The 22,638-nt window shown below is 35.1% G+C and overlaps 4 protein-coding genes across 6 annotated transcripts; 2 read left to right on the forward strand and 2 right to left on the reverse strand.

Annotated features, from left to right (window-relative positions):
* Window positions 1–699: 699 nt before the first annotated feature.
* LOC113765623 (DEAD-box ATP-dependent RNA helicase 58, chloroplastic) lies at window positions 700–5,185 on the forward strand. Of its 3 annotated transcripts, XM_027309858.1 has the most exons (10): window positions 700–963; window positions 1,522–1,615; window positions 2,171–2,284; window positions 2,372–2,494; window positions 2,923–3,027; window positions 3,240–3,398; window positions 3,571–3,639; window positions 3,874–3,963; window positions 4,587–4,727; window positions 4,866–5,185. In XM_027309858.1, exons 1-10 carry the CDS (start codon window positions 842–844, stop codon window positions 5,127–5,129), a joined length of 1,281 nt encoding a protein of 426 aa, XP_027165659.1. In that variant the 5' UTR covers window positions 700–841; the 3' UTR covers window positions 5,130–5,185. The 3 variants fall into 3 exon arrangements, with proteins under 3 accessions (XP_027165659.1, XP_027165661.1, XP_027165662.1); XM_027309860.1 differs by lacking the exon at window positions 3,874–3,963; XM_027309861.1 differs by lacking the exon at window positions 700–963 and having other exon boundaries at window positions 1,548–1,615; window positions 2,175–2,284.
* Window positions 5,186–5,646: 461 nt separating this feature from the next.
* On the reverse strand, window positions 5,647–10,729 carry LOC113765099 (glucose-1-phosphate adenylyltransferase large subunit 3, chloroplastic/amyloplastic). Its single transcript, XM_027309157.1, has 15 exons — window positions 10,398–10,729; window positions 9,861–9,974; window positions 9,405–9,578; window positions 9,158–9,250; window positions 8,748–8,831; window positions 8,608–8,663; window positions 8,232–8,325; window positions 8,040–8,152; window positions 7,821–7,893; window positions 7,542–7,622; window positions 7,017–7,103; window positions 6,831–6,935; window positions 6,455–6,561; window positions 6,294–6,354; window positions 5,647–5,928 (listed from the first exon to the last, which is right to left on the reverse strand). Exons 1-15 carry the CDS (start codon window positions 10,623–10,625, stop codon window positions 5,827–5,829), a joined length of 1,572 nt encoding a protein of 523 aa, XP_027164958.1. The 5' UTR covers window positions 10,626–10,729; the 3' UTR covers window positions 5,647–5,826.
* A 2,941-nt stretch (window positions 10,730–13,670) lies between these two features.
* Window positions 13,671–16,070, forward strand: LOC113765332 (uncharacterized GPI-anchored protein At5g19250-like). Its single transcript, XM_027309469.1, has 2 exons — window positions 13,671–13,866; window positions 15,333–16,070. Exons 1-2 carry the CDS (start codon window positions 13,785–13,787, stop codon window positions 15,839–15,841), a joined length of 591 nt encoding a protein of 196 aa, XP_027165270.1. The 5' UTR covers window positions 13,671–13,784; the 3' UTR covers window positions 15,842–16,070.
* A 201-nt stretch (window positions 16,071–16,271) lies between these two features.
* Window positions 16,272–20,444, reverse strand: LOC113765728 (peroxisomal adenine nucleotide carrier 1-like). The gene is made up of 5 exons (XM_027309972.1): window positions 20,136–20,444; window positions 18,978–19,209; window positions 18,336–18,482; window positions 17,068–17,228; window positions 16,272–16,826 (listed from the first exon to the last, which is right to left on the reverse strand). The coding sequence occupies exons 1-5, from the start codon at window positions 20,276–20,278 to the stop codon at window positions 16,541–16,543; spliced, it is 969 nt and encodes a 322-aa protein (XP_027165773.1). The 5' UTR covers window positions 20,279–20,444; the 3' UTR covers window positions 16,272–16,540.
* Window positions 20,445–22,638: the final 2,194 nt, after the last annotated feature.

Raw genomic sequence — 22,638 nt, forward strand, 5'->3', positions numbered from 1 at the left:
CGGGTGTAAGCCCGAACACCCCTAACTGAAAAAAAAAAAAAAAGAAAAAGTACTACCTACTTCAAAAAGATAGTTTTAGTATTCAACACTTGTTCATCAACTAATCAATCAAAATCAGAAAGAGATGTTTATTGAAATCAGGTAATTTGTTAATGGTACTTCTCTTTCGCTCATATGAAATGCTCCTATGTTTATTGATGACATTCGAGTTAATACCTTTATTCATTTATTTGAAAAGATAAAATGTCCACATTCTTTATTAGATTTTGCTAAAGGAATTATATGTGAATACGCATGATCATAATTATTGCACTTCTTGTATTTAGATACTTTTTTAAATCAATTGTATTTTTTTAAAAATTAATCCCTAACTCTTTCTCTACGTGTGCATAGTTAACTAACCAAACGGTTCTTTATTTCACTCGTAGTTCTATAGAAACTAGAAAGGGTTGATTATTGTTGTCAGTTGGGCGACTAAATTGGAGGATTTCTGTTTGATTGATGACAGGAGGCCTGCATCGGGTAAGAGCAAAACTACTCGACCCAATATTCTCTACAGCCCATACTCTGAAGGCTGACTCCACAACCAATAGGCCCAAAATAAATATAAACTCTAGGCCCCACCACCCAAAAAAAAAAAAAACCAAAAATAACTCCTGTTGTTTTTGTTACTCGAGGAGCAGCAATGGCGTCGTGTTTCTCTGCAACGCATCCTCATTATGTTTCATGGACCTCCTCTGCGAAATTCGGACAAAGCTCTAATCTTTCCTACGTTACAAAGTCTTTAGATTTCAGGTGTAGTAAGCGGACTCAGTGCGCCCTGCAAATTCACTGCCCATTGATGAAGGCTCGTGTGGCCTCTTCTTCCATGGATACCACAGATGCCCATATCGAAGAGAACAGCAGCTTCTCCACGCTACGAGAGCTATGCGAAGGTCACGTGCCTGAGCACGTGATTAACAGGTTAGTTCTCTTTATCGCCTTCTTTATATTTTCTTCAATGTCGGTATCTTCTTTTTTTTTTTTCTGTTTGATTGTGGAATTTAAGGTAATTTGGTTTTGAACTGATACTATTATTTGAAAAGTTTGGAGCTTGAGGTTGAGGACGATGAACAGACTAAGTTATGGGTGTAAATGAGCTTAATCGAATAGAATATCATTGTGTCTTCATGCTTCGTTTAATGTTGTTAACGAGTTTGAAATTGTGTTCGAGCCGAGCTTAAATGAGGGTTTATCGAGTCAAGCTTGAGTTGAACTTAAAGAACTAATGAATGGTAGTTAATTTATCAAATGTTAGTATTAAGAAATTCACCTTTATATTTCACATGTATCATTTTTGTCTGCAAATTGTAGGTGCTGAATAGTAAGACGTTGTTGGGGAAGAAAATGTTTTTTTTTTACTATTTCCTTTTAATTGGTTGACTCTACAAATCTGAGTTTCTGTAATATTGGTTTCCTAGAAATGAAAATTTTATTGCGAAAGGTAGTTTTGGGTGAAGGAAGATATAAACCTGAATGCAGGATGGAAGAAATTGGATATGTTGCACCAACAGAGGTGCAGCAGCAAGCTTTACCGGTGCTTTTTGCTGGACGAGATTGTATACTTCAGGCCCAGGTCAATTTGCTTCTTTAAACGAAAAATTGTGGAAGATAGTTCTGCATTTGCTATGTTGTTCAGACTTTTAATAGTTTGCTCATCATTAAGTGTATTTGAGGAATATCTGGGCAACTTTGTTTGTTGCGTGTTTCATAAGGACTAAGACCATGTTATTAATTGATCATTGGTCATGGTGTCCCTCTAAATGTTGTGGTAGTTCATTTAGTCCATGGAGTTAAATGGATATCTACAGCTGTCATTGCCATCGTTTGTCTTCAGCAAAGTCTTTTTGGTAGGAAATTAGTAAACATGTTCTTTTGTTTAAATTGTCATTTGCATTGTAGTATTTGATTTATTGCCTTGAACTGCAGGTAGATACTTATCATAATTCAGTTCAAGGTCATGATCTGAAATTATTATCTGCACTGCTGTCAGACAAAACAATTTTTTCCTCTAGGATTGATTTATGTCAGGAAAGGTCTATGCAGAACTTAGCATTGTGTTTTTGCTTATGCTTTGTGACTGCTGGAAAAACTATCAGAGTGTTTCACTCATTCTTTTTTGGCCCTCTAGACAGGCTCCGGAAAAACTCTTGCATACCTGCTGCAGATTTTTTCAGTCATTGATACTCAAAGATTTGGTGTTCAAGCACTGATTGTTCTGCCCACAAGGGAGCTTGGCATGCAAGTAGGCACGCAATTCCCTGATTTCTTGAGTATTCGTGACTAATATACTTATCTAAGAGAATCTTGTGCTCTTGTATTCAAAACTAAGGTTACAGAAGTTACTCGAAAGCTTGCTGCTAAGCCTTCACAGGCTGAACGACAGCAGAAGCCATGCACCGTCATGGCTCTTTTAGATGGGGGAAGGTTGACAAGACATAAGAGGTGGTTAAAGGTACAAAAGTGTTCCAATGGCAATAATGTCAATTCGTATATATTACACTGAGGTTGGGTGGAGCGGGAATGATCATGTGACTGTGCGTATTATAGCCAGGTTGGAATTTTAAACAAATAACTCAGCGCAAAACCTGAAATCTTGAATGATAAATAGATGTTATAGATGGAAACTCAAATTTATGTTTCATTAGGATCACAGTGGAAAGAACAGTTGTCTAGGAATCATACTAATTGTTGGAGCACTAAGGAGGCATTTCATGAAACTTGTCAAGTTCTTCTCATTTTTCCTTATCATGTTGCTTTCTATGGTGTGACAAGGAACTGGAATGTAAAGGCAAAGCAACTCAAGCTGATGCAATTAGATTTGATGCTGGATGACACTGTTTTTGTGATATAACACTTACTAAGATGCTTCCACAAATGCAGGCAGAGCCTCCTACTATAGTGATTGCAACTCTGCAGAGTTTGTGTCAAATGCTTGAGAAGCAAATTTTTGGGTTAGGTGCCATGCAAGTGCTGGTAATTGATGAGGTAAGTTGGAGTAGCTTCATCTTAAAAGTATTCTTGCTCAGTTTAGGACGCCTTGTGTCTTGCAAAGTTAACGACGTATTGACTGTCTAATATTCAAGAACTAATTTAACTCTTTCTTCTTCTTGGCATCTTTTGATATGGTAAAATCAATTAGTGAAGCTCATTTATGTGAATTTTTATGCATATTTAAATTACATTTTATCATTTGTTAGGTTGATTTTATGTTCAATTCCTCAAAACAAGTTGATGCTCTTCGAAGGCTATTGACATCATACTCTTCAAGCAGTAGTCGTCAAACGATTTTTGCCAGTGCATCAGTTCCCCAGCACAAGCGATTTCTGCACGACTGTATACAGCATAAATGGACCAAGGTCTGCATGTGAGAATATGTTATTTGATTTTCATGTTAGCATTTCTTACAATCTATTGCTGATTATGAAATTTAAAGTTAAAATGGCTGAACATTTGATTCTATTCTTGGGTATTGCTTATTAATTTCTATGAGTTGTGAAGATTTGATATTTATGTTAGTGATTATGGCAGGGTGATGTTGTTCATGTCCATGGAAATCCAGTTCAGCCAATGCCATCATGCCTACATCACAGATTTGTGGTAAGACAATTTTTGAATCCAGGAAAGTAACCCCTTATAAGTCTGGCGTTTTGTTGATTTCAGCATATTGGCCTCCTCTCTCTCCCCCCCCCCCCCCCCCCCAAAACACCATGCTAATAACTAAGAATTTGATTTTCCATTTTAGTTGACTTTTATTTTGCTCATTGGCATACTATTTGATAATGCAAGCTAATTTTCTTTTGCATACTTAAAATTTCTTTCTTGGGGCTTCAGGTATGTGGCAAAAGGGAAAGGCACTCAACGTTGCTATTGTTATTACAATCAGATGCTCCTCAGTTTGCTATAGTATTTGTTGGAGAACAAGTCAGTTCTTCATATTCTGTCATGTTCTTTTTTATGTAACTTGACATTCATGTTTACAAAGTAATAGCATATTTGTGTGAATTACTATTATGGAATGTAATCAGCACTGGTTGTTCAGGTCGACAGTTTTGAAGGTGAAACATATTAAATCGTTCTATTCTTATTGTATTTGTCGGATCTTTCAAGATTAAGTTGGAAATAAGCTTCCTAAGCTTGTCATCATTAGACGTGGCTACTGTTCACCCAAAATGAAAAAATTTGGTAGGATATGCAACAGCACCTTAATTACACATCAAATTTTATGTATCTTCTTAAACTTATCCAATATCGAATTTGATGGTGTATTAACATGCCTTTAGTATATGCATACTGTTTATCTTTCAGGGAGTTTATGGCTACTTGTTCTTTGAGTAAATGGCTACCTTTGGTTGTTTCCAAGTGAACCCTAATGCACAAAATCTGGGGATCAAATTTTTAACTAAACTTATTTATCTGAATGAAAAGCAATTCTTACCACTAAAGCTCGAAATGTTTGTGCATTGTGTACTTAATACCTTATTCTATTTTTCAGTTACTTTACATTATGACTTAAATTTTGCATGTCTTTTAATTTTTTTCTCCAGTCTGAAAAGTCAAAGAAGGCTGGAAATGCTCCACCAACAACTATCCTATTTGATTTTTTAAAGACCTCCTTTTTGGGATGCTCCACAATAATTCTTCTGGAGGAAGATATGAATTTTAATCAGCGAGCAGCATCCTTAATTGTAAGTATAGCTTGGTAATTGCATTTATTTCCTCTTTTATGTCCTTAGGTTGCTAATTGGAGAGCAGAACTCTTACATATCCTCGGATGACAGCATGCCAATACATTTATGCTAAGCCTAATCACTTTCGGGATGCAGGATGTTAGAGAAGGAGGAGACTTTCTTCTGGTTGCAACAGATATAGCAGCTAGAGGAGTTGACCTGCCTGAGACAACTCATATTTACAATTTTGATCTGCCAAGAGATGCAGTAAATTACCTTCATCGAGCTGGAAGGACAGGTAGGAAACCATTTTCAGATGATAAATATTTTGTGACCAACATTATAGCACCAGCTGAGCGATTTGTATTGCAGAGATTTGAAAATGAACTGAAGTTTTTCTGTGAAGAGTTGTTCCTGTAATTGTGTGAATGATTTTTTGGTTTGTGCGTGAGTGAAATCCAAGCCAATTGGCTTAATTTGAATATAATGAATCAAATTTTATTTGTTTATTTATTTATTTATTGCTTTTTCTCACCGTCCTATGTACTAAATTTGTTGTTTTGTCAGTGAACTAGACTATTTGGTGAAATCTGCACTATAAAAATAAATAAATAAATAAACCAAAGTCTTAGTTTGACGTACATTATCAATGGTGGTGGTGGTTTAGCACTTCTAAAATCATTAAGGGCAGAAGGCTTAATTCAGTAGATTAGTTCTAATAAATGTATTTAACCAGCATCAATTTTCAGAGACATAATTTGGCCAGGTCCATTCCTCTTCCGAGTTTAATTGAATATTAGTACTATGGACACTTATGGAAGTTAAGAGTTTTCTTTTTTCTTTTTTTGGTTGAATAAATTAATAATCTGTGTCTTTTGAGCGCAAAGAGAATATCCATATTCTTGTTTGGCAATGTATGAACAGAATCTTGAAAGCATTGACTATTGAAGGGAAAAGATTGATTTCCACTTCTCAATACCATGAATTCAACCCTTTGCATTGCTTCTGTGTATTATTTGAAAAGGAAAGACTCATATTTCTTGTGTCTTGATCCCATCCTGCTCTACTGCAACTGACAGTTTTTCTTTTCTCAAAGTTGAATGTATTGGTACATGTGTTATATCACTAAACCATCTTTAATTGTTGAGTTTCTTAATACGATTGTAATGCCTGATCTGATATAGAATCCTTCTGAAGATCTGTCAGCCTCTTGTACGCCCTGCAAATCATGCATAAACAGGAAAATTATGAGTATGCCAAGTTTCCCTAAATAGGAATTAGCTTGCCAACAAGGCTTCATGCTTAAAGCCCTTAATCGACAATTGATATTATCACATTTTCATTTTCATTTTTTCAAGCAACTAAAAAGATGTTGAGTTGGTTGTATTGACATTTTTAGAAGTAAGAAATGTTACTGTTATCTTCTCAACAAAACTAGCTTTGAGTATTAGCTTGAATGATCCATTAAGGTTGAAATCTTAATTTTAAGATGTTTGAAAGGTGAAAAGTAGATCCTTAGATAAAGATGGAGCAGCATACGGTTGCTTATGAAGAAAATTTTGAGTAAACGTCTAGAGAACGTACCTCTGAATTTTCGATGATGACATTTTTGCCTATTTTGGCATTCTTGTCAATGATGCAGTCTCTGAAAACACACATAAAATTTTTGGCTTTAGAATTTTAGAAAAAAATGAAAAGAAAATTTGATGCTAGATAAGGAGCAGGATGGTTTGGGTTATGTATACTTGATTCTTGAATTTTCTCCAATTCCAATAGGGACTCTTCCCTCAGCTAACAGTGAGGCAATTTCAGCATCAGTTTCATAGTAATCAGCCCCCAGCATCACAGTATCCTGCAAGTGGAAAATTATCAGTTTTCAGGACAAAAATACAGAAATAAAAGCAGTAGTCTACTAAATCAACTCTATACATGTATGGAATGGTTTTCTTCAATATAATTACTGGATACTGCTGTTTCAAGCAAAATCTGAATATTTGGCCTGTTAATAGTGAAAGAAGTTGAAAAAGAAATGGGGAAATGAAATTGCAGCAAGTTTCTTGTTTTACGTTAAGAAAACATACGATCTGACATCTGTAACTGTTGATATGGTTTGAGATATACCTTTAAGTGAACGTTGGAATTTATGCGGGACCTCAGACCAACAAGACTGTGTTCCACAAAGCAATTCCTCAAGAAACTACCATGTGATATGATTGAGTCAACAATCTGCAGAAAAATATATGATATCCATGAGAAACATTAATGTAGGTCTTTTACAAGGATGACACTGCAGGGAGAATCAATAACCTTGCTGTTTTCTATCTTCGATGGTGGCAAGTTTCTCCTGGATGTATAGATTGGCTTTGTTGCATCATAGAAACTAAATTTTGGTGGCTGAAGAAAGACAGATCGAAAGAATTTGTGTAAGAGTCCACATGAAAGTAATCTAAATGAAATTCGCTTTTTAATAGTCTACTGCATAGTGCAAGACTCAAGGGCCTAAAGTTAATGATCTAGTAATGGTTCATTCAATAATAATATGTGTATGCTGTATTCATGTTTTGAAGTTTTATTTGTCTGTTTTGTATTAATTCTTATATGAGCAATCATGACTTTATTTATGGACTAATTAATCTGATTCACAGAAACTTTCCTTAATTTTTTGCAATGTATACTATGTAGACTGATGCATGCTTTTATATCTCCATATATAGACGAACAGGGTATGTCAATTTACCTATATAAACCCATGTATTGTTAATCTCACTACTGACTGCAGCCTAATATTTTAAGAATGAAAGCAGAGGTGAAATGCATTGTCATAGAACTTACATGCTCTGTCAGGGCAAGGTTTGCTTCGAAAAAGGACTTGATTGTTCCAATGTCTTCCCAATAATCGTTAAATAAATAAGCCTGCAAAATAATTAAGATAAAATTGGTATGCATTTGTTAGGCTGTGGACTGAAAATGCACGCAGTTATAAACTGATAAATATTTTCCTCTTGAATGAAAGTCCTAGTGCAAGTTGTGTCAAGTTTATTGAATTGTTGTACTCTTTAAAAACACTTGCTCGGAAAAGAGATAAACAAACTGGAGAAAAATGATACAGGCCTTTATGTAAAATTCTGCTGCTGAAGCAGGGATTATTTCTGATCCAAAGTCATTTGCAGTTGGAAAACGCCATCTGGAGTGACAGAACAAGCAATACTTTAATTTAGTTTTCTCTGTCAAGCTTGAATGGTAACATTCAGAAATATTTACAGTCCCTCTAATCTATTGTTGTATGAATCCCTTTTCTGATGAGTGATAGAAATATGTAAAGGTTGTTACCTTAAAAGATTCAGAAGGATTTCCTTTTTGAAGACATAAACTCCCATTGAAGCAATATAAGGTTTCTTCTGAGCCTCATCTTTAGATAGCCCCAAAACTGTGGTGTCTACAGCCTAACGGATGTATCATTATTGGTTAGGAAATTTTTATGGGCATTTGGCTCTGAGAGACAAGTAAAAGTTTAACTATTACCATTGCCTTCAAGTCATCTCCTTTGGGTTTTTCGCTGAAAAATAGGACCCTGCCTTTGTTGTCAATCTTCATCAACCCGAAATCTGATGCACGTCTATAATAAAAAAAAAATGAAAAATAAGCTGCTTTATGTGGTTGATAGCCTATGGAGACATGAAGAGTGAATAACAATAATGATAGAACCTATTCAGGAAGGATATGAATAAGGAATGTGACCATATTCTTAGGTTTTTGCTTATGTGGTACTATAGTCATCTGATTCAAAAGTGTATTGTTAATATGATTGCAATATAACTCCCTAAACTTGATGTTTTTAGCATTAAACTGAGTTCTTGAAAGATTCATTTATGGCTCTGGGTACAAAACATTATCCTACCTGTCATCTATTGGCAAAGTTGATATAGTGATATCTGCTCCACTTTGTCTGTGATTCTGTGAAAGGGAAAGAATTAATATTTAAGGGGTAATTTATCTATAAGCAAGCATCCTTAGAGCATAAGCACTGTCTGTCTTCACCTGAACAAAGTCCATGTAGTCCATTCTATACAGGTGATCACCGGATAGAATCAGTACATCTTCAATCTCCTTGCATCTTTGATCCTGCAGTTGTCAAATGTTCATCACAAATATTAGATTTTGCACTCACAAGTCCATTGATAGAACAGTAATTTATGACTTATTGTGTAGCAGTACAATTTTGAAAGTTGATATGCTGATCTTGTTAACTTTCATATTTGTTGACACGTCATCTGATTAAGAAAATGGCATCTGGATGGAAATGACCCTATAAGAAACATATATGCCTTATATGGATCAGAAATAGGGAAGCATTAGAATCTTCCCGTGTCCATTGAGTTGGAGTGAAAATTGATCTGTGTCACAGGCAAGCAGTTGAAACCAGTCTAAGCAAACATGAAGCGGGATACCTCAAAAAGCCAGTGGAACTGTCGTACTGCATCTGCTGTACCTAGGAACCAATTTTTACCTGCCTCACCTGGGGTTTGAGTGGCTGCTAAGACCTGTTGTATGGTTTGCAGGGAGCAGCAGATCAATAGCCAAGCTAAATTGAAAAATGGGTATTTGCTAATGACTTTAATTAAAGTTAATATTACAGGTATGACTAAAGTACTTGAAATGGATGCAAAAGGAGGGGAGAACTTTGAGAATGCATACCTCCACATAGCCATCCCCAAGTGTGACACCACTGCCATAGTTGTAAGCCCTTGCGAGATGCCTGTTGAGTGATGCTGAGTTAAATTGGGTAAGAATGTAAACCTTGTTGATACCACTGTTGATACAGTTGCTCATTGGCACATCAATTAGCCGGTATGATCCGCCAATAGGTACCTGGAAATGTGAAGATGTGCAGCTCTTGGGTTAGGGAAGATGTGCGGATTACCAATGTTGATGTAGAAAAAGCTTTTAGTTTTTAGCTTTGTAGTCATCTATAGCCCTAAGTTCTGAGAATCTTTTTTTTTTTTTTTATACAGCAACGACATTTGTATAACCTAATCTATCCTAAATTTTGAAAATATATGTCCCTGTTTTTTACCATCTTGTCTTAAAGATTCTTATCATCTGTGAAAAGTTGAAAGAAAGTTGATGAGGACAAGGATAGCATAGACGTACAGCAGGTTTTGCTCGGCGCTTGGTGAGAGGAAAGAGACGGGTACCAGCTCCACCTCCCAGTATAATTGCCCCAACAGTTCTTGGATCCCTTTTCTCCATCTCCAGGTCCCTTAACTGCTTGGAAATTGTAAACTCAGCCAAATTAGAGGAGAATAAATATTTGATCTACAGTCAAGGACGATTTATAAATGTAATGCCCATTCATGTATTATGTTTAAGATAAAATTTGTTCGATTATGCTCTCATGATGATGCTGAAGTAATTTTGAAGAGATGCATAATTCATCATGTACATCCTCAACTTCGAACTTGAAAGACCAAATGCTACGCAACTAAAAGTATCACGTAAAAAATGCGCCCAAGATCTGTTGGCTGTATATTCTTGCAGAGTACATCTTAATTTGATCGAGAAAAAATCATTATTATGAAATTGCCAGTTGACGCAGAAATGAGACGTCTTCTTTTACTGAAAAAGGTTTGTACTCTTGAATTCCCATGTTTTGAGTTGCTTTGGGCTGCATGGACCTCGAACGCTTACCTTAGTGTCACGTACAATATCAGCAGTAAGGGACATGCTTACAGGAGCCCTGGCAATACCATTTTCAAGATGCCTCTGCTGAAGCTTTCTGCAGTTGAGCTTCTCTCCCATAAAATCTCCATTGCAGAACTTAATAATGCTCCAATTCCTTTTCCCAGACAATGCAACAGTGCCATGCAACTGTCCTGCTGGTCGGAAGGCAATCCGGCCATCAATGGCAACAGCCATTTTCACTGTACTCTAGGGGACAACAGGAAATCTGGCTATATATGTATCTATATTTTGGCTTGATGCTGAACTGCAATAGCAGGGAGTTGAGAAGACTGAGACTGCTAATGCATGGCATTGAGGAATTGAACCACATCTATCCAAATTCAATTTCAGCCACGAAAATCTTTTGTTTTCATGTGAACCTTTAAAAGTAGAAAATCCACTTGTTTTACAAAAAGGTCCTCAAAGAGGCTGCTGATTGACATGCTAATGGTTTCTGGCTTTTCGAGATTTTTAGTCCATATTGAACCTCAAACCACATATATTCACTTAGACGACAAAACATGTTTTATTGATCACATTCCACTTGGTTGACTGTTCTTTCCTTTTATCGTCATGTGCAGTTTTATGCCTTCGTAGTTGAAATAGAAGGGCATTGACAAGATTTAGGGAATTATACTCTTATCCTTGTTGAGAATTTTCTAAAACTCTATGAAAAATAACAAAATTAGTTGAGAGCCTCAACCCTGCACACTGCACACTTTCGCATTGGAGAGCCTCAATCGGGTCCTTGAGATATTGGCGGTCAAGCTAATCAAGGGTAATCAGAAGCATCACAAGGGACACTAATTGAATTCTCCCTGTCACAAATTTCTAGTTCTAGCAGATCAATTCTTCATATCCTGCAACCATATCGTGGCTTCTTTGAGCAAATTCGTTAAAAACTCTAGGCCGCAGGTCACTGTCTCAAACTTAACACTATACCAAAATCACCCAAAATTAAAGTCCAAAATCGCCCCTGTGAACTTGCTCTTAAACTGCATGAAAGAGGATGGCAAGTCACTTTCTTCTGCTATGGACAAATCGAAGCTTGTTAAGTTGTCACGAATCAAGATTTTCTGGATTACTCCCTACCAACACCTTGGTTTCCATTTTTCCTTTGTTGGTTTGGAGTAAAAAAGTAAACAAGCTGATAATCAGAAGTAGAATGTTGACAATTACCATCAAATCTAGAATAAGGTTACCATATAAGATTCTACAAATTAAGACAGGATTAATGGGTGGTCTAGCAAAAAGTTATTTTGGGATTTTGATAAGAAGTTATGTAATAGTCTAGACAAGACGATCTAACCAATTAATTAGGACGACACATAATAAACATTTGAATACTAATTACAATATAATAAACATTTGTACATGTTACAATTAAAAAGTGTACATTTCTGCCTATATAATGTAGAGTAGCCAGAGATGGACATTAGAGACCTTCCTGCTGTCAAGAATCTTAAATCTAGCAGATGGGGATGAGATGGGGTGGGAGAGTTCCCAGAGAAGAGAAAAAAAAAAACTCAAAAAAAAAAAAACAAAAATTAAATATCTTTTGTTCTTTTTTCTTTGGGTTAATTACATTTACCTCCCCTGAGGTTTGACCAAATAACGAATCGATCCCTGAGATTTGACCAAATAACAAAAAGGTCCCTCAACCGTTAGTCTTTGCCGTTGACTGTTAGGGTTAATTACATTTACCCCCCTGAAGATTTGACCAAATAACAGATTCCTCCCCCACACTAACTTCTGTCACTTATATGTAACGGAAATAGCCAAAAGTCTAAATAACCCTTATTGATTTCCATCAAATTTTTGACCTATCGATTTTTGTGTTTTCAGAAAAAAATTTTGGTTAACAGATAAAATTTTGAATCCAACAAATTATTAATTTATTTAACAGATAAAATCAGAGTAAATTTTGATAGACCTTGTAATGCAAAATTTGCCATACACGTATTTTGTAATTTGGTGAAATAATGTGACAAATTTTGGATTACATGGGGTAATACCCATTATCCCATAAAATACCAGTGCTTTACGACGTTTCCCAATTATATGAACAAAGTACCTATTTTTTCAAAAAATAATTTATTTAAAAGATAAAGTAAATTTAAAATTTCTAGCGAATAAGAGGGTTGAAAATGTAGTACGCATTTTTTCTTTCCATAATGTACCAGCTCCTTATACTTTTCCTATATTATATAATGAAGTACCAGATTTCTATTGATATTTTACTCTATTTATTAGTAACCCATTGTAAAACCAAACTAGCAGAAGGCTTTTCTACACAAAACACTTTGTCATGGCCGATTAAGTAGTTAAAGGATATTTGAGAATCCGGTAATGGTCTCATTTTTTAAAATCATGTCCGTCTCATTTTTGTGGTGGATGGTGGATTGAGTGAACCTTTACATTGCTTCTATAAATTTTCTTTCATCGCTCAATTGTCGGTTTCCTTTTTTCACTCTACTTTTTTTTTTCCATTCCTTTCTTTGCTTTTCACATTTTAATTTCTTTTTTGTTTTCTAAGCTTTTCTTCTTTCTTCATTTTCTTTCTTTTGTTCCTTTATGCGCATATTTTATCAAGTTTGATTATTACATGCTTGGTTTTTTTCTTTTATACTGGTTAAAAACTGTTTTATTTAAGTAATAAACTCTTAGTTTAATTCGTTATTATTGAAACCACCTTCGATTTTTTAACGGTAAGTTTTCTCTAACTACAAGTTTTACAAAGAAGGTAAATATGATATTTCATTACTTCTATTTAAGTGTCTTTGACGAGATTACTTAAAAATGAGGTACATGTAATATTACCATACCACAGGGATTTAAAAGTAGTTTGGTCAAACCACAAGGGAGATAGATGTAATTAATCCTTAAAAATTTGATGGAAATCAATAAGGGTTATTTAGATTTTTGGCTATTTCTGTTACATATAAGTGACAGAAGTTAGTGTGGGGGAGGAATCTGTTATTTGGTCAAATTTTAGGGATCGATTCGTTATTTGATCAAATCTCAAGGGGGTAAATGTAATTAACCCTAACAGTCAACGGCAAAGACTAACGGTTGAGGGACCTTTTTGTTATTTGGTCAAATCTCAGGGATCGATTCGTTATTTGGTCAAACCTCAGGGGAGGTAAATGTAATTAACCCTTTTTCTTTTCTGTTTTTGCGCTTTTGAGGTTCAAGTCAATGACCAGAATCCGAAAACGAAATTCCACCAACACGACATCGTAACTTGAGATGCCTGTTGCCGCTTTCCAGGTCACTTCACATTTATAAATGCTCAGTCCTTCCTTCCCCTCTTGAAACGTCGAGTTTACTTCATTTCAATTTGATTCAACAACAATGACGTCTCTTGCACGTTACCTACTTCTCCCTCTGCTTCTCAACTTCGTCCTCTTCATCAGCCACACTGTCAAATGTGCCGGTAATTGTTAATTTACTAGCAGTAGCCTTCTGCAATGTACAATTTCATGCTCTTTTGGATTCTTGATAATGCGTTAATCTAATAAAATGATGCTCATTTGGTGGTTTGTTATGCTAAATGTGCATTTTTGCTACATGGGTTCTTTTTATTATTGTTCATTTGGTGCTCAGGATGATCAAGAACCAATTTGAGATTAAAGATCTGATCTTTATGCAATGTACAAGTTTATTGCTTTATTCGGTTGTTCATAATGCTTTAATTTAGTGATAAGATGCTCATTATTGTGGTTTGTGATAATTAATATTCATTTTTGGTATGTTGTTCCCTTGAAGCTCAGAATGATCATTGATCAGTTTTGAGTTAATATGCATCTTAAGTCCATTTTGAGATTAAAGATCTGATTTCTTTTCGACGACTATGAATGCTTCAGCTAGGTCTGAAGTTTAGTTGATCTGGACCAGCTGTTTTCTTCATTTTCTTGCAGTCTCGTTAAAGTTGTTTATTGGGATTCTTGGTTTTATCACATCCTAAACCGATGCAAATATTGTCCGGTTGAGCTGAAGGGATTTTGGATAAATGGGTTGTGTTGATATTGTTTGCCAGAAGCTGTTGGCTGCTCATAATTTTATGTATTGGTTTTCGGATTAAAGATCTGATCTTTACCTCTTCAATGGTAAGATAGTGATGTCGACTTTGGAGGTTGACATTTATAGTGTACAACATAGCCTTTTCAATCTTTTTGAGTTTGCATTGATCTTTCATCATTAAGTCTCAAAATTCTTTATCTTAATCCATTGTCGTTTACTGGCAGAATGCTCTGAATCCGCTAGCCTTGTGCATTTTTTTCCCTTCATACCTCTACCATGCTTCAGTAAATTTCGTCCTTGATGAGCTGATGTATGCAAAGATTGAATCCAGATGTGGTTGCTTATGGTGGCGGTGGTGGTGTTGTTTCTATTTAATGATTTGATGATCTTTAGCTCGGTGATCTTTATTACATATCTAAGGTGCTTAAGCAATTGAAGCTCTCTAGATTTTCCAGATGCAGTCAATTTTAATATAACTTGTATGACCGATTAAAACTAACCTATGTATCTTGACCAGAAGTTGTACAACTCCTACTTCTTGATATTCTTTAGCACATCCCAAGACATGTTGCCGCTCTTGCCATGCTAAAAAATTAGCTCCAAATCATATTAATTTGTGCTTAGTGCTATTTCATTCTATCAGTTTTATTTCCTTTTTAAGATTCTAGAAGAGGAGAAGAATGAAATTCTTGAAATTTATATGTGTATAATTGCTTGACTTTCATGTTTCTACAATTTGCACTGTTGTATTTCTGTTAAGATCTGTCCTGCTATGAGCCTCATACTCCACCATCATCTCTCGTGTGATTAACAAGCATGAAGCCATTTTATTTTTGTTCCCAAAAATTAATTAAGGACATGATTATTGTTAATGTGCAGATGAGGAACAGAATCTTCTGCAGCAAATTAACAGTTACAGAGCATCCTTAAATTTGACAGCTCTAAAAGAGAATGACAAAGCAAAGTGCCTTGCTGATGGAATGGCAGATAATTTCAAGGATCAACCCTGTACAAACACCACAGGCGCCAATACTGTTCCGGGCACCGAATCACAGTTCTCTGACTATCCCAACATTCTAGCTAAATGCCATTTGAATGTCACCACCACAAGGGATGGGGCCATAATGCCTGCCTGTGTTCCCAATCTTGATCCTACTATTGTTCTTGCCAATTTCACGGATACACAGTACGCAAACAACCTTAACGACACCAAATTTACTGGAGTTGGAATCGGTTCCAAAAATGACTGGATAGTTGTTGTTTTGACAACAGACACGCCAGAGGGAAGCTATGTGACTGCTGATAATAATTCACCCAATTTTGCAATGAAGCCAGGTCCAGTATACTATACATTATTTTTGTGCGTGGCTTTCTTGCTGTTGATGTGAAAGCATCACTGCTTATGTATTATACACTGTTTCATGCTGAGACATTTTTCGCTGAGGCTATTATTAATGTATACCTACTCAACGCTTGTAGATTGACTAATTCATTGATCCACTAAAAGAAAGAATATTGCAGTTACCATTTTTTTTTTAATCTCAGCTGAACCCTTGTGGTTGCCTGATTTTGATGTCATTCTTGTGTTATCTATCTAGTGCTGTTTAGCTAGAGTTAGTACTGGGCCTCTTGTTAATGCTGTGAAAATTGAAGCACTTTCCATCTACAATAGGAATTGATATTGGGATTTTTTTCTCCAGTTTATCTAATAACCTGATCCTTATTCCGACTATGGTTTGCCAGAAAAATCGAGTGCGTATTGAATTTCATACGCAGGAAAGCCTAATTGAATTAACTAAGAACGGAAGACAGGATTCGAACAGTTTGCAAGAACATAGGAAGTCAATCATTTACTCTAGTGTTATGACAAAAGAAGAAAGGCATCAACGACCACCCCACCCAACAAAAGAAGAAGGTGACAAGAAATGATACAAGGGGAAAAGTCATGTTTCAGGACAGTTTCACTTTGACTACAACACTCTTCCTCTTCCTCTAAATTTCATTACACATGCTTATAAGCTGTATTAGGTAAAAGGACCCATGCTCTTCAAGGGACCTGAGTACACAATTGCTACACGGTGTTGATCTCAAGAGCTCTTTAACCTGGTCTTGGTCCTGGTTATCAATAGATACCTCCTAATTGCGAGCAATACAACCCATGTAGCCTTTGAGATCTTCTCCTTCACCATCAAATGCAATGCTGAGCTTAGTACAGTCTTCAGGATCTGGGCCTGTAACCCTTTGAAAAAACCAAATAGACCTTCCCGTTTCCAAATGGTATATAATGCACCTGATATTGTTTTACGAGCTTTTAATTGAGCTTCATTCTTCACATCATCCTCCGATTCAGCAGACTGAATTGTCACCTTACACCTGTTTAAGCCAAATTGGAAAAAACAACGAAAAGATCTACATCAAAGAATGCTCATTTCAGAGACCAAGGCAATACAGTTATTCCCCAGGTTTCTAGTACGGAGTACGTTAATAAATTTTGTTGTAAGATATTTAACTGGGTATCATTTTCATAAGGTATGTCAGTAAAATTCTCTTGTACATCCCGAATACCAAATTTAACAAAGTAATGATTGATTACCATGAAAAAACATATGATTACCTAATTGCTGGGTAGGTTACACAGGTAGCAATACATTTTGAGACAGCACCTAACACAAAAGCAGAAAGAGCAGAAAGAGATTCTGGAGATGATTCACTGTCTCTCTTCTTTCTCATTTTTCCCTTCAGCATTCTTTGTTTTAATTGATCAAATACAGTGTACTGCAAAAGAGCACAATTCCAGTTATAAACTTTCTTCAAAATTCACAGGTAAAAGACATCTAACAGCGAGTTGAAACCCCAATCTAAAGGTCTTGAGGTTTTTTCAACTCATAGGCAGAACCATCAGATCAAGACGTTGTTTGGTGATGAACAGTAGGGTGGGAATGGCCAAAAGGTAGGAGAATGACTAGTGAAGTTCGGAAATTAAAAGCTGAAACACCTGCTCTGTTTTTACCCCATCCAGATGCTAAGGATGAGGTGTACTGGATGGCTAGTGCATCAGGAAAATACATTGTGCAGTCTGCTATGAAACTACTTCAAAATCCTGGAGCTCGTGTTATTTGATATCAATTAGTATGGGGGAAGGGCTATGTGCCATGTTACTTTGTCATTGTCTGGTTGCTTTGTCGGAAGAGATTGACTACTAAGGATAGGATGAAGGCCTGGGGTATAAACATGGCATCTGATGCGTGTGACTTGTGTAAAGGTTCTCTGGAAACAATGGATCACTTGTTTTTTGAGTGCCCGGTTTCTAGAATAGTGTGGCAGAAACTGATAAAGCTATGCCTGGTTCAGAGAGCACCATTTCCATGGCAACAAGAGCTGCAATGAGTGTGTTCTCACTGGAAGTCCAACTCTTTTCCTGATCAGGTGCGGAGACTTGCTCTTGCTGTTACAGTATACTACTTGTGGAAAGCACGGAACCAGAGTATATTCCAAAAAACTCCTGAAGATGCTACTAGACTTGTACATAATATTTTGGAGGTTATGAAGAGTACAATTGCTGGATGGAAGAAAATCCCACAAAACAAAGAAAACTGGGAGTTAGTGATGGAACTTGAACTTTCTCAAAGTTGCTTTAGATGAATTCTTTGTATAAGCATAGAGCATTTTTATGATATATCTGAATTTAATTCCTTTGTACACTCTCTTTTCTGATCAATAGAAGGATGAAAGTTTAAATGAAAAAAAAAAAAGAACTTTTCTCACTGTGTCTGTATTTTCCCAACTACGGGAAAAAAATGAGGAATAATATAAGTGAATTATTTGAAGTTATTTAACTACATTTTTCTGGAAGATTCATATTCAGCAGCAATATCCATGTACCTGAATAGATGGATTAGCAGTAAGAAGGAGAGATATGCCTAGACCATCATATGCCTCATCCCAGGATCCCTCTGAAAGGATATTCCGCAGACCTTTAGATTTCCCAAAATCACTTGTCTGCATTTTTGATGATGCTGTATCTAGTGGCTGAAATGTTGGTTCATAATTAGAACAGACAAAGAATAGCAATTAAGTAAAACTGCTATATCCTATAAAAAGTTCCACAGATATTTGTATAATCAATATTTGCAGAATTATTTTTATATGGAGTTTCTCAAATGGACATTCCCCAGCAAAACTTTCTATAGTTAAAAATTAGCATATCCCCAAATCACAGGCCCTTAAAATGATGTACAACCCTAGCTAGTCCTTTTGAAGAGAATCTTTTTCTTGGTGGTGTATTTCCCAGTTGCCATCCCTTGTTCAAATTGAACGCAGAGTAATGCAATACAACTATACATGAACTTTTCTTTGCAATAGCACTTTCTAACAGCCATGCATCAGTTAATGAACTTTTCTAAGCAATGGCACTGTTAGCAAAGATTTGACAATGCAAATGGTGCATATGAACATATCCAAAATCTACAAGAACTCACAACTATCTCCAATACTGCAAACCAGCAATTACAAAAATTGACTTACATGAACCACTACAACTGTACATGCACCAGCAGCAGCAGCAATGATCAAGTTTGCTTTCATTCCAATGGATTTAGATCCACTCTTCTCCAAGTACAGTCTCTTTAAGAAACTATATCCATAAAAGTACAGAAACTGCGAGATAAAAGATTGTACATTCTTGGTCCCGAGACCCTGATACAGTGAAAGGATCTGACGAGTTGAAATTGCTTCCCAAAGAACATCCAAAATGTTCCTGCAAAAGAACAGAGCAATTAAACTTTACTTCTTCCTATTTTCCGTTCATTTTCCTTCCTATTTCTTGGAAGCAGGGGTTAGGAATATCAGAATATCAGAAACTTTACTTCTTCATTTCTCGTGCAGATTTTGTATGGGAAAGATCCAACTGATATCCTCTCTGAATTTATGTGTTCTACCAAGTCAAACTAGAGAGATGCAAGCCACCATGGAAAACGACCTAATATTAACATCTAGCTATGCAGAAGTTCAATTCATAAAGAGGACAAGCCCAGTGTGAAAGTTTCAGAGTTAGTCGGTCAAGGAAGGTTAGGTATCTGTAGCAGCCTCACTCTTGCAGAGGACATTATTGTTTCCAGCAATTCATGTAAAACATTTACAACTTCAATTAAATAACAATGTCACAGCATATTTCCCATCTGCACATGCCACATTTCAATAAGCATATACATACATTCTCTACAGGCTACAGCTATTTCTCACATTCTTCACTTGTGTGCATACACATCTCACAGTTCATGCAGCAATCATAATTCAACCAGCCTGATTCCTATATGAAAGAGTATACACAGTACCCACAGACAAACTCACACACATGGCTAATTTTGGGCTTATCCCAATTTTAGCTGCATCCGTCTCTAGCCATTTATTAGTACATGGTAATCCACAAAACAGCATGATTCATCAGAAGGGTCTTTCATACTAGAATAGGAAAAAGATCACGCTTTTACACGTGGTAATCAGCAAAGAATTATAATTCATGAAAAGGGTCTCTCATTCGTAATAGAAAAAGATCAAATTTTTACAGTTAAAGCTAAAATGGAAAAACCAAACATAACAAAAAAGATATCCATATCAACAGGTGGGACCCGGAAAACTCAAACATGAGAGCAAAAATCCAAAGATTCAAAAGAAGTAAAGAACCTATATTTTTGCTGATGGTGAGCTCGAACTTCAGCCTGATACTTGGACTTGCAGGTGTCTAAAGGATACAAAATAGTTGTACTTACTAGCGCTCCAACCGCCCCAGAAGTTGCCTCTGATAATGATTCCAAATTTAAAGCCATAATTTATTAAAGACTAGAAAAGATTGCTGAAAAAGAATCAAGCTTTCTTTCCAGAAAATATATATGAAGAGATCCAGGAAGTGGATTCTTTGAGGCCTGAATGTGGAGCTGAGTGCTGGAGAGGAAGATGGAGGAGAGTGACGTGTGTTGATGCCATACGGTCAGATGACATGGCGATATTAGAAGGCATATTGGGAAGCGGAAACGTAAGCCGAATTCTATTTTATTTACTAGTAGCGTATACAAAAGTTTTTTACATTTTTTTTGTCAAATTAGTTGTCTATAAATTATAAATAAGTAGTATCTTTACAAATTTTTTGTTTGTGATTCAATAAATTGTTTTAAATATTCATAATTATTGTAAATGAGATTCGTCATAAATTTTGTTTCTTAGTTTAAATTTATTTTTTTGGATGGGTCATTATTTGATTAAGAAAATTCACGTTTTTTAATTATTTTTTTGTCTTTCGAATTGCTTTTTTATTTTACATATACAGTATTAAAAAATACTATTAAATTTTTAAATAACTTTGTCGAAAGAGCTGGTAACTGACAAGAAATCATTTTTTGCGGTTATAGCTAATCAAGTCAGACGAAAACTTTCACTTAGTTTCACCAATAAGACGGTTTTTGATAATTTAACTAAATCCTGACAATGAGTACATTGGTTGAATTTCTCTTAGCAAATGAGAATGTATAACACCAAAAAGATGTACACAAAAAATTGATGTCGTCAATAATAATACTAAGATGGATGATACCATCAGGTCTTTTTAGTTCATTAAGGGAGGCAAGAGGCCTTGCTTGATAGACAAGTGTTTTGCCAAGTTTGTTTATTATAAGTTTTTTAAAAATTTTAGTTACACTAATCTCAAAAAACTTCTTAAAGTTTTTAAACTATACACTTTAAAATATTAAAAAAAACATACTTTAAACATTTTTTTAAAAACTTCTACAGTAAGTTACAGTAAAATTTTAGACAAATACCCAAAAAAAAATTCACTTGTCAAATGGAGCCCTAGTTTGGTGGCAAGCAAGGGGAGATCAAATATGGAAACTATTGAACAAAGCAGTATAAGTAAGAGATGTTGAAATTTTAATTTGCACTTCTCATTTCGTATCATCTAACTCATCCCTTCTCCTAGTATTTTTCATTTTAGACGAGTGTTCATACCTATGGTTCAATTTCACTTCTCAATTCTCACTTGAAGGTAAGACATAGGTCGAACGTTATGCTGTTTACACTTAACTTTATTATAATGATTTTAATTGTAGCTTTGTTTGGCTTAGTTTGGGAGCAGAGATTTGAAGAGAAAATAAGAGAAACCCCTGTTAGGGAAGTTTAAGTGAGAAGACAAAAAAAAAGAGATGGAAACAAATGGAAGACTAGATTAATTAGTTTTGCTTGCCTTCAAAAATGGAAGGAAACTTCAATTAAAGTACGAACTTCAAAATGTTCAATAATTACATATTAATACACAACGAGCCCAAAATCATTCATGTTAGTGCATAAATTCCAAATCAATGTCCAAAGAAACCGTGCCCCTTCTCTTCTTTTCTTTCTCTCATAACTTGTCATTTCTTTTTTTTTTATTGGCTAATATATCATTGAATTCATGTTAATTATCCAATTCTATATCGTACATAGTTTATTTAAATTGAATTTGAATGGCTAAGAAACATTTTAACTAGTATAAAGTTCACATAAGTTTTTTAAAAAAATTCAAGTGAAACATCGACTTCAATCTCATTCCCAGTTTAAACCAAAAAAAAAAAGTAACAAATAAACCCAAGAAGTGGTCAAAATCCTAGAACAGTTTGTGTAAAGGGATAATTGCAGAAACCTCCCCTGACTTTTATAGTAATAGCATTGACCTCTCCTATCAATTTTGAAATAGCACTGACCTCCCCTATCAAAAGTTGGAGGCAATTTAATAAGCAAATGTGGGTCAATTTACTAAAGTACCCCTGACATGATTTAATTTTACCAAATGAATGTGATGAGTACTTTTATCAAACCCAACAAAACATTTATTAATAAAAATTACACTAAATTAACTATTTCTGCATAGTTTAACTAAATAACTAAATAACTAATAATCTAATTAATTAATAACTAATAATCTAATTAACTATTAACTAATTAACTAATTATCTAATTGTTAATAGTTATTAACTAATCAAACTATTTCTGCATAGTTAAACTAATTAACTATTAACTAATTATCTAATTAACTATTAACTAATTAACTAATTATCTAATTAATTAATTAACTAATTTCTATTTATCTAATTAACTAATTAACTAATTATCTAATTAACTAAAGCTGTTGTCTGTCCGAAACTAACAAACTATTTGC

Source organism: Coffea eugenioides, chromosome 3 (genome assembly GCF_003713205.1).
Source record: "Coffea eugenioides isolate CCC68of chromosome 3, Ceug_1.0, whole genome shotgun sequence".
Taxonomy (NCBI): domain Eukaryota; kingdom Viridiplantae; phylum Streptophyta; class Magnoliopsida; order Gentianales; family Rubiaceae; genus Coffea; species Coffea eugenioides.

What these genes read in the sequence shown, in the direction of transcription:
- LOC113765623 (XM_027309858.1), top strand. Translation starts at nt 842, where the DNA reads ATGAAGGCTCGTGTGGCCTCTTCTTCCATGGATACCACAGATGCCCAT. An exon ending in TACAGCATAAATGGACCAAG is followed by an intron (nt 3,399 to 3,570) that starts GTCTGCATGTGA and finishes TGATTATGGCAG; the next exon opens with GGTGATGTTGTTCATGTCCA. An exon ending in TAGTATTTGTTGGAGAACAA is followed by an intron (nt 3,964 to 4,586) that starts GTCAGTTCTTCA and finishes TTTTTTCTCCAG; the next exon opens with TCTGAAAAGTCAAAGAAGGC.
- LOC113765099 (XM_027309157.1), bottom strand. Translation starts at nt 10,625, where the DNA reads ATGGCTGTTGCCATTGATGGCCGGATTGCCTTCCGACCAGCAGGACAG. An exon ending in ACTTTGCCAATAGATGACAG is followed by an intron (nt 8,326 to 8,607) that starts GTAGGATAATGT and finishes TTTTTATTATAG; the next exon opens with ACGTGCATCAGATTTCGGGT. An exon ending in ATCCTTCTGAATCTTTTAAG is followed by an intron (nt 7,894 to 8,039) that starts GTAACAACCTTT and finishes CTGTCACTCCAG; the next exon opens with ATGGCGTTTTCCAACTGCAA.
- LOC113765332 (XM_027309469.1), top strand. Translation starts at nt 13,785, where the DNA reads ATGACGTCTCTTGCACGTTACCTACTTCTCCCTCTGCTTCTCAACTTC. An exon ending in CCACACTGTCAAATGTGCCG is followed by an intron (nt 13,867 to 15,332) that starts GTAATTGTTAAT and finishes GTTAATGTGCAG; the next exon opens with ATGAGGAACAGAATCTTCTG.
- LOC113765728 (XM_027309972.1), bottom strand. Translation starts at nt 20,278, where the DNA reads ATGGCTTTAAATTTGGAATCATTATCAGAGGCAACTTCTGGGGCGGTT. An exon ending in GTACAGTTGTAGTGGTTCAT is followed by an intron (nt 18,483 to 18,977) that starts GTAAGTCAATTT and finishes CCAACATTTCAG; the next exon opens with CCACTAGATACAGCATCATC. An exon ending in CTGCTAATCCATCTATTCAG is followed by an intron (nt 17,229 to 18,335) that starts GTACATGGATAT and finishes GCTCTTTTGCAG; the next exon opens with TACACTGTATTTGATCAATT.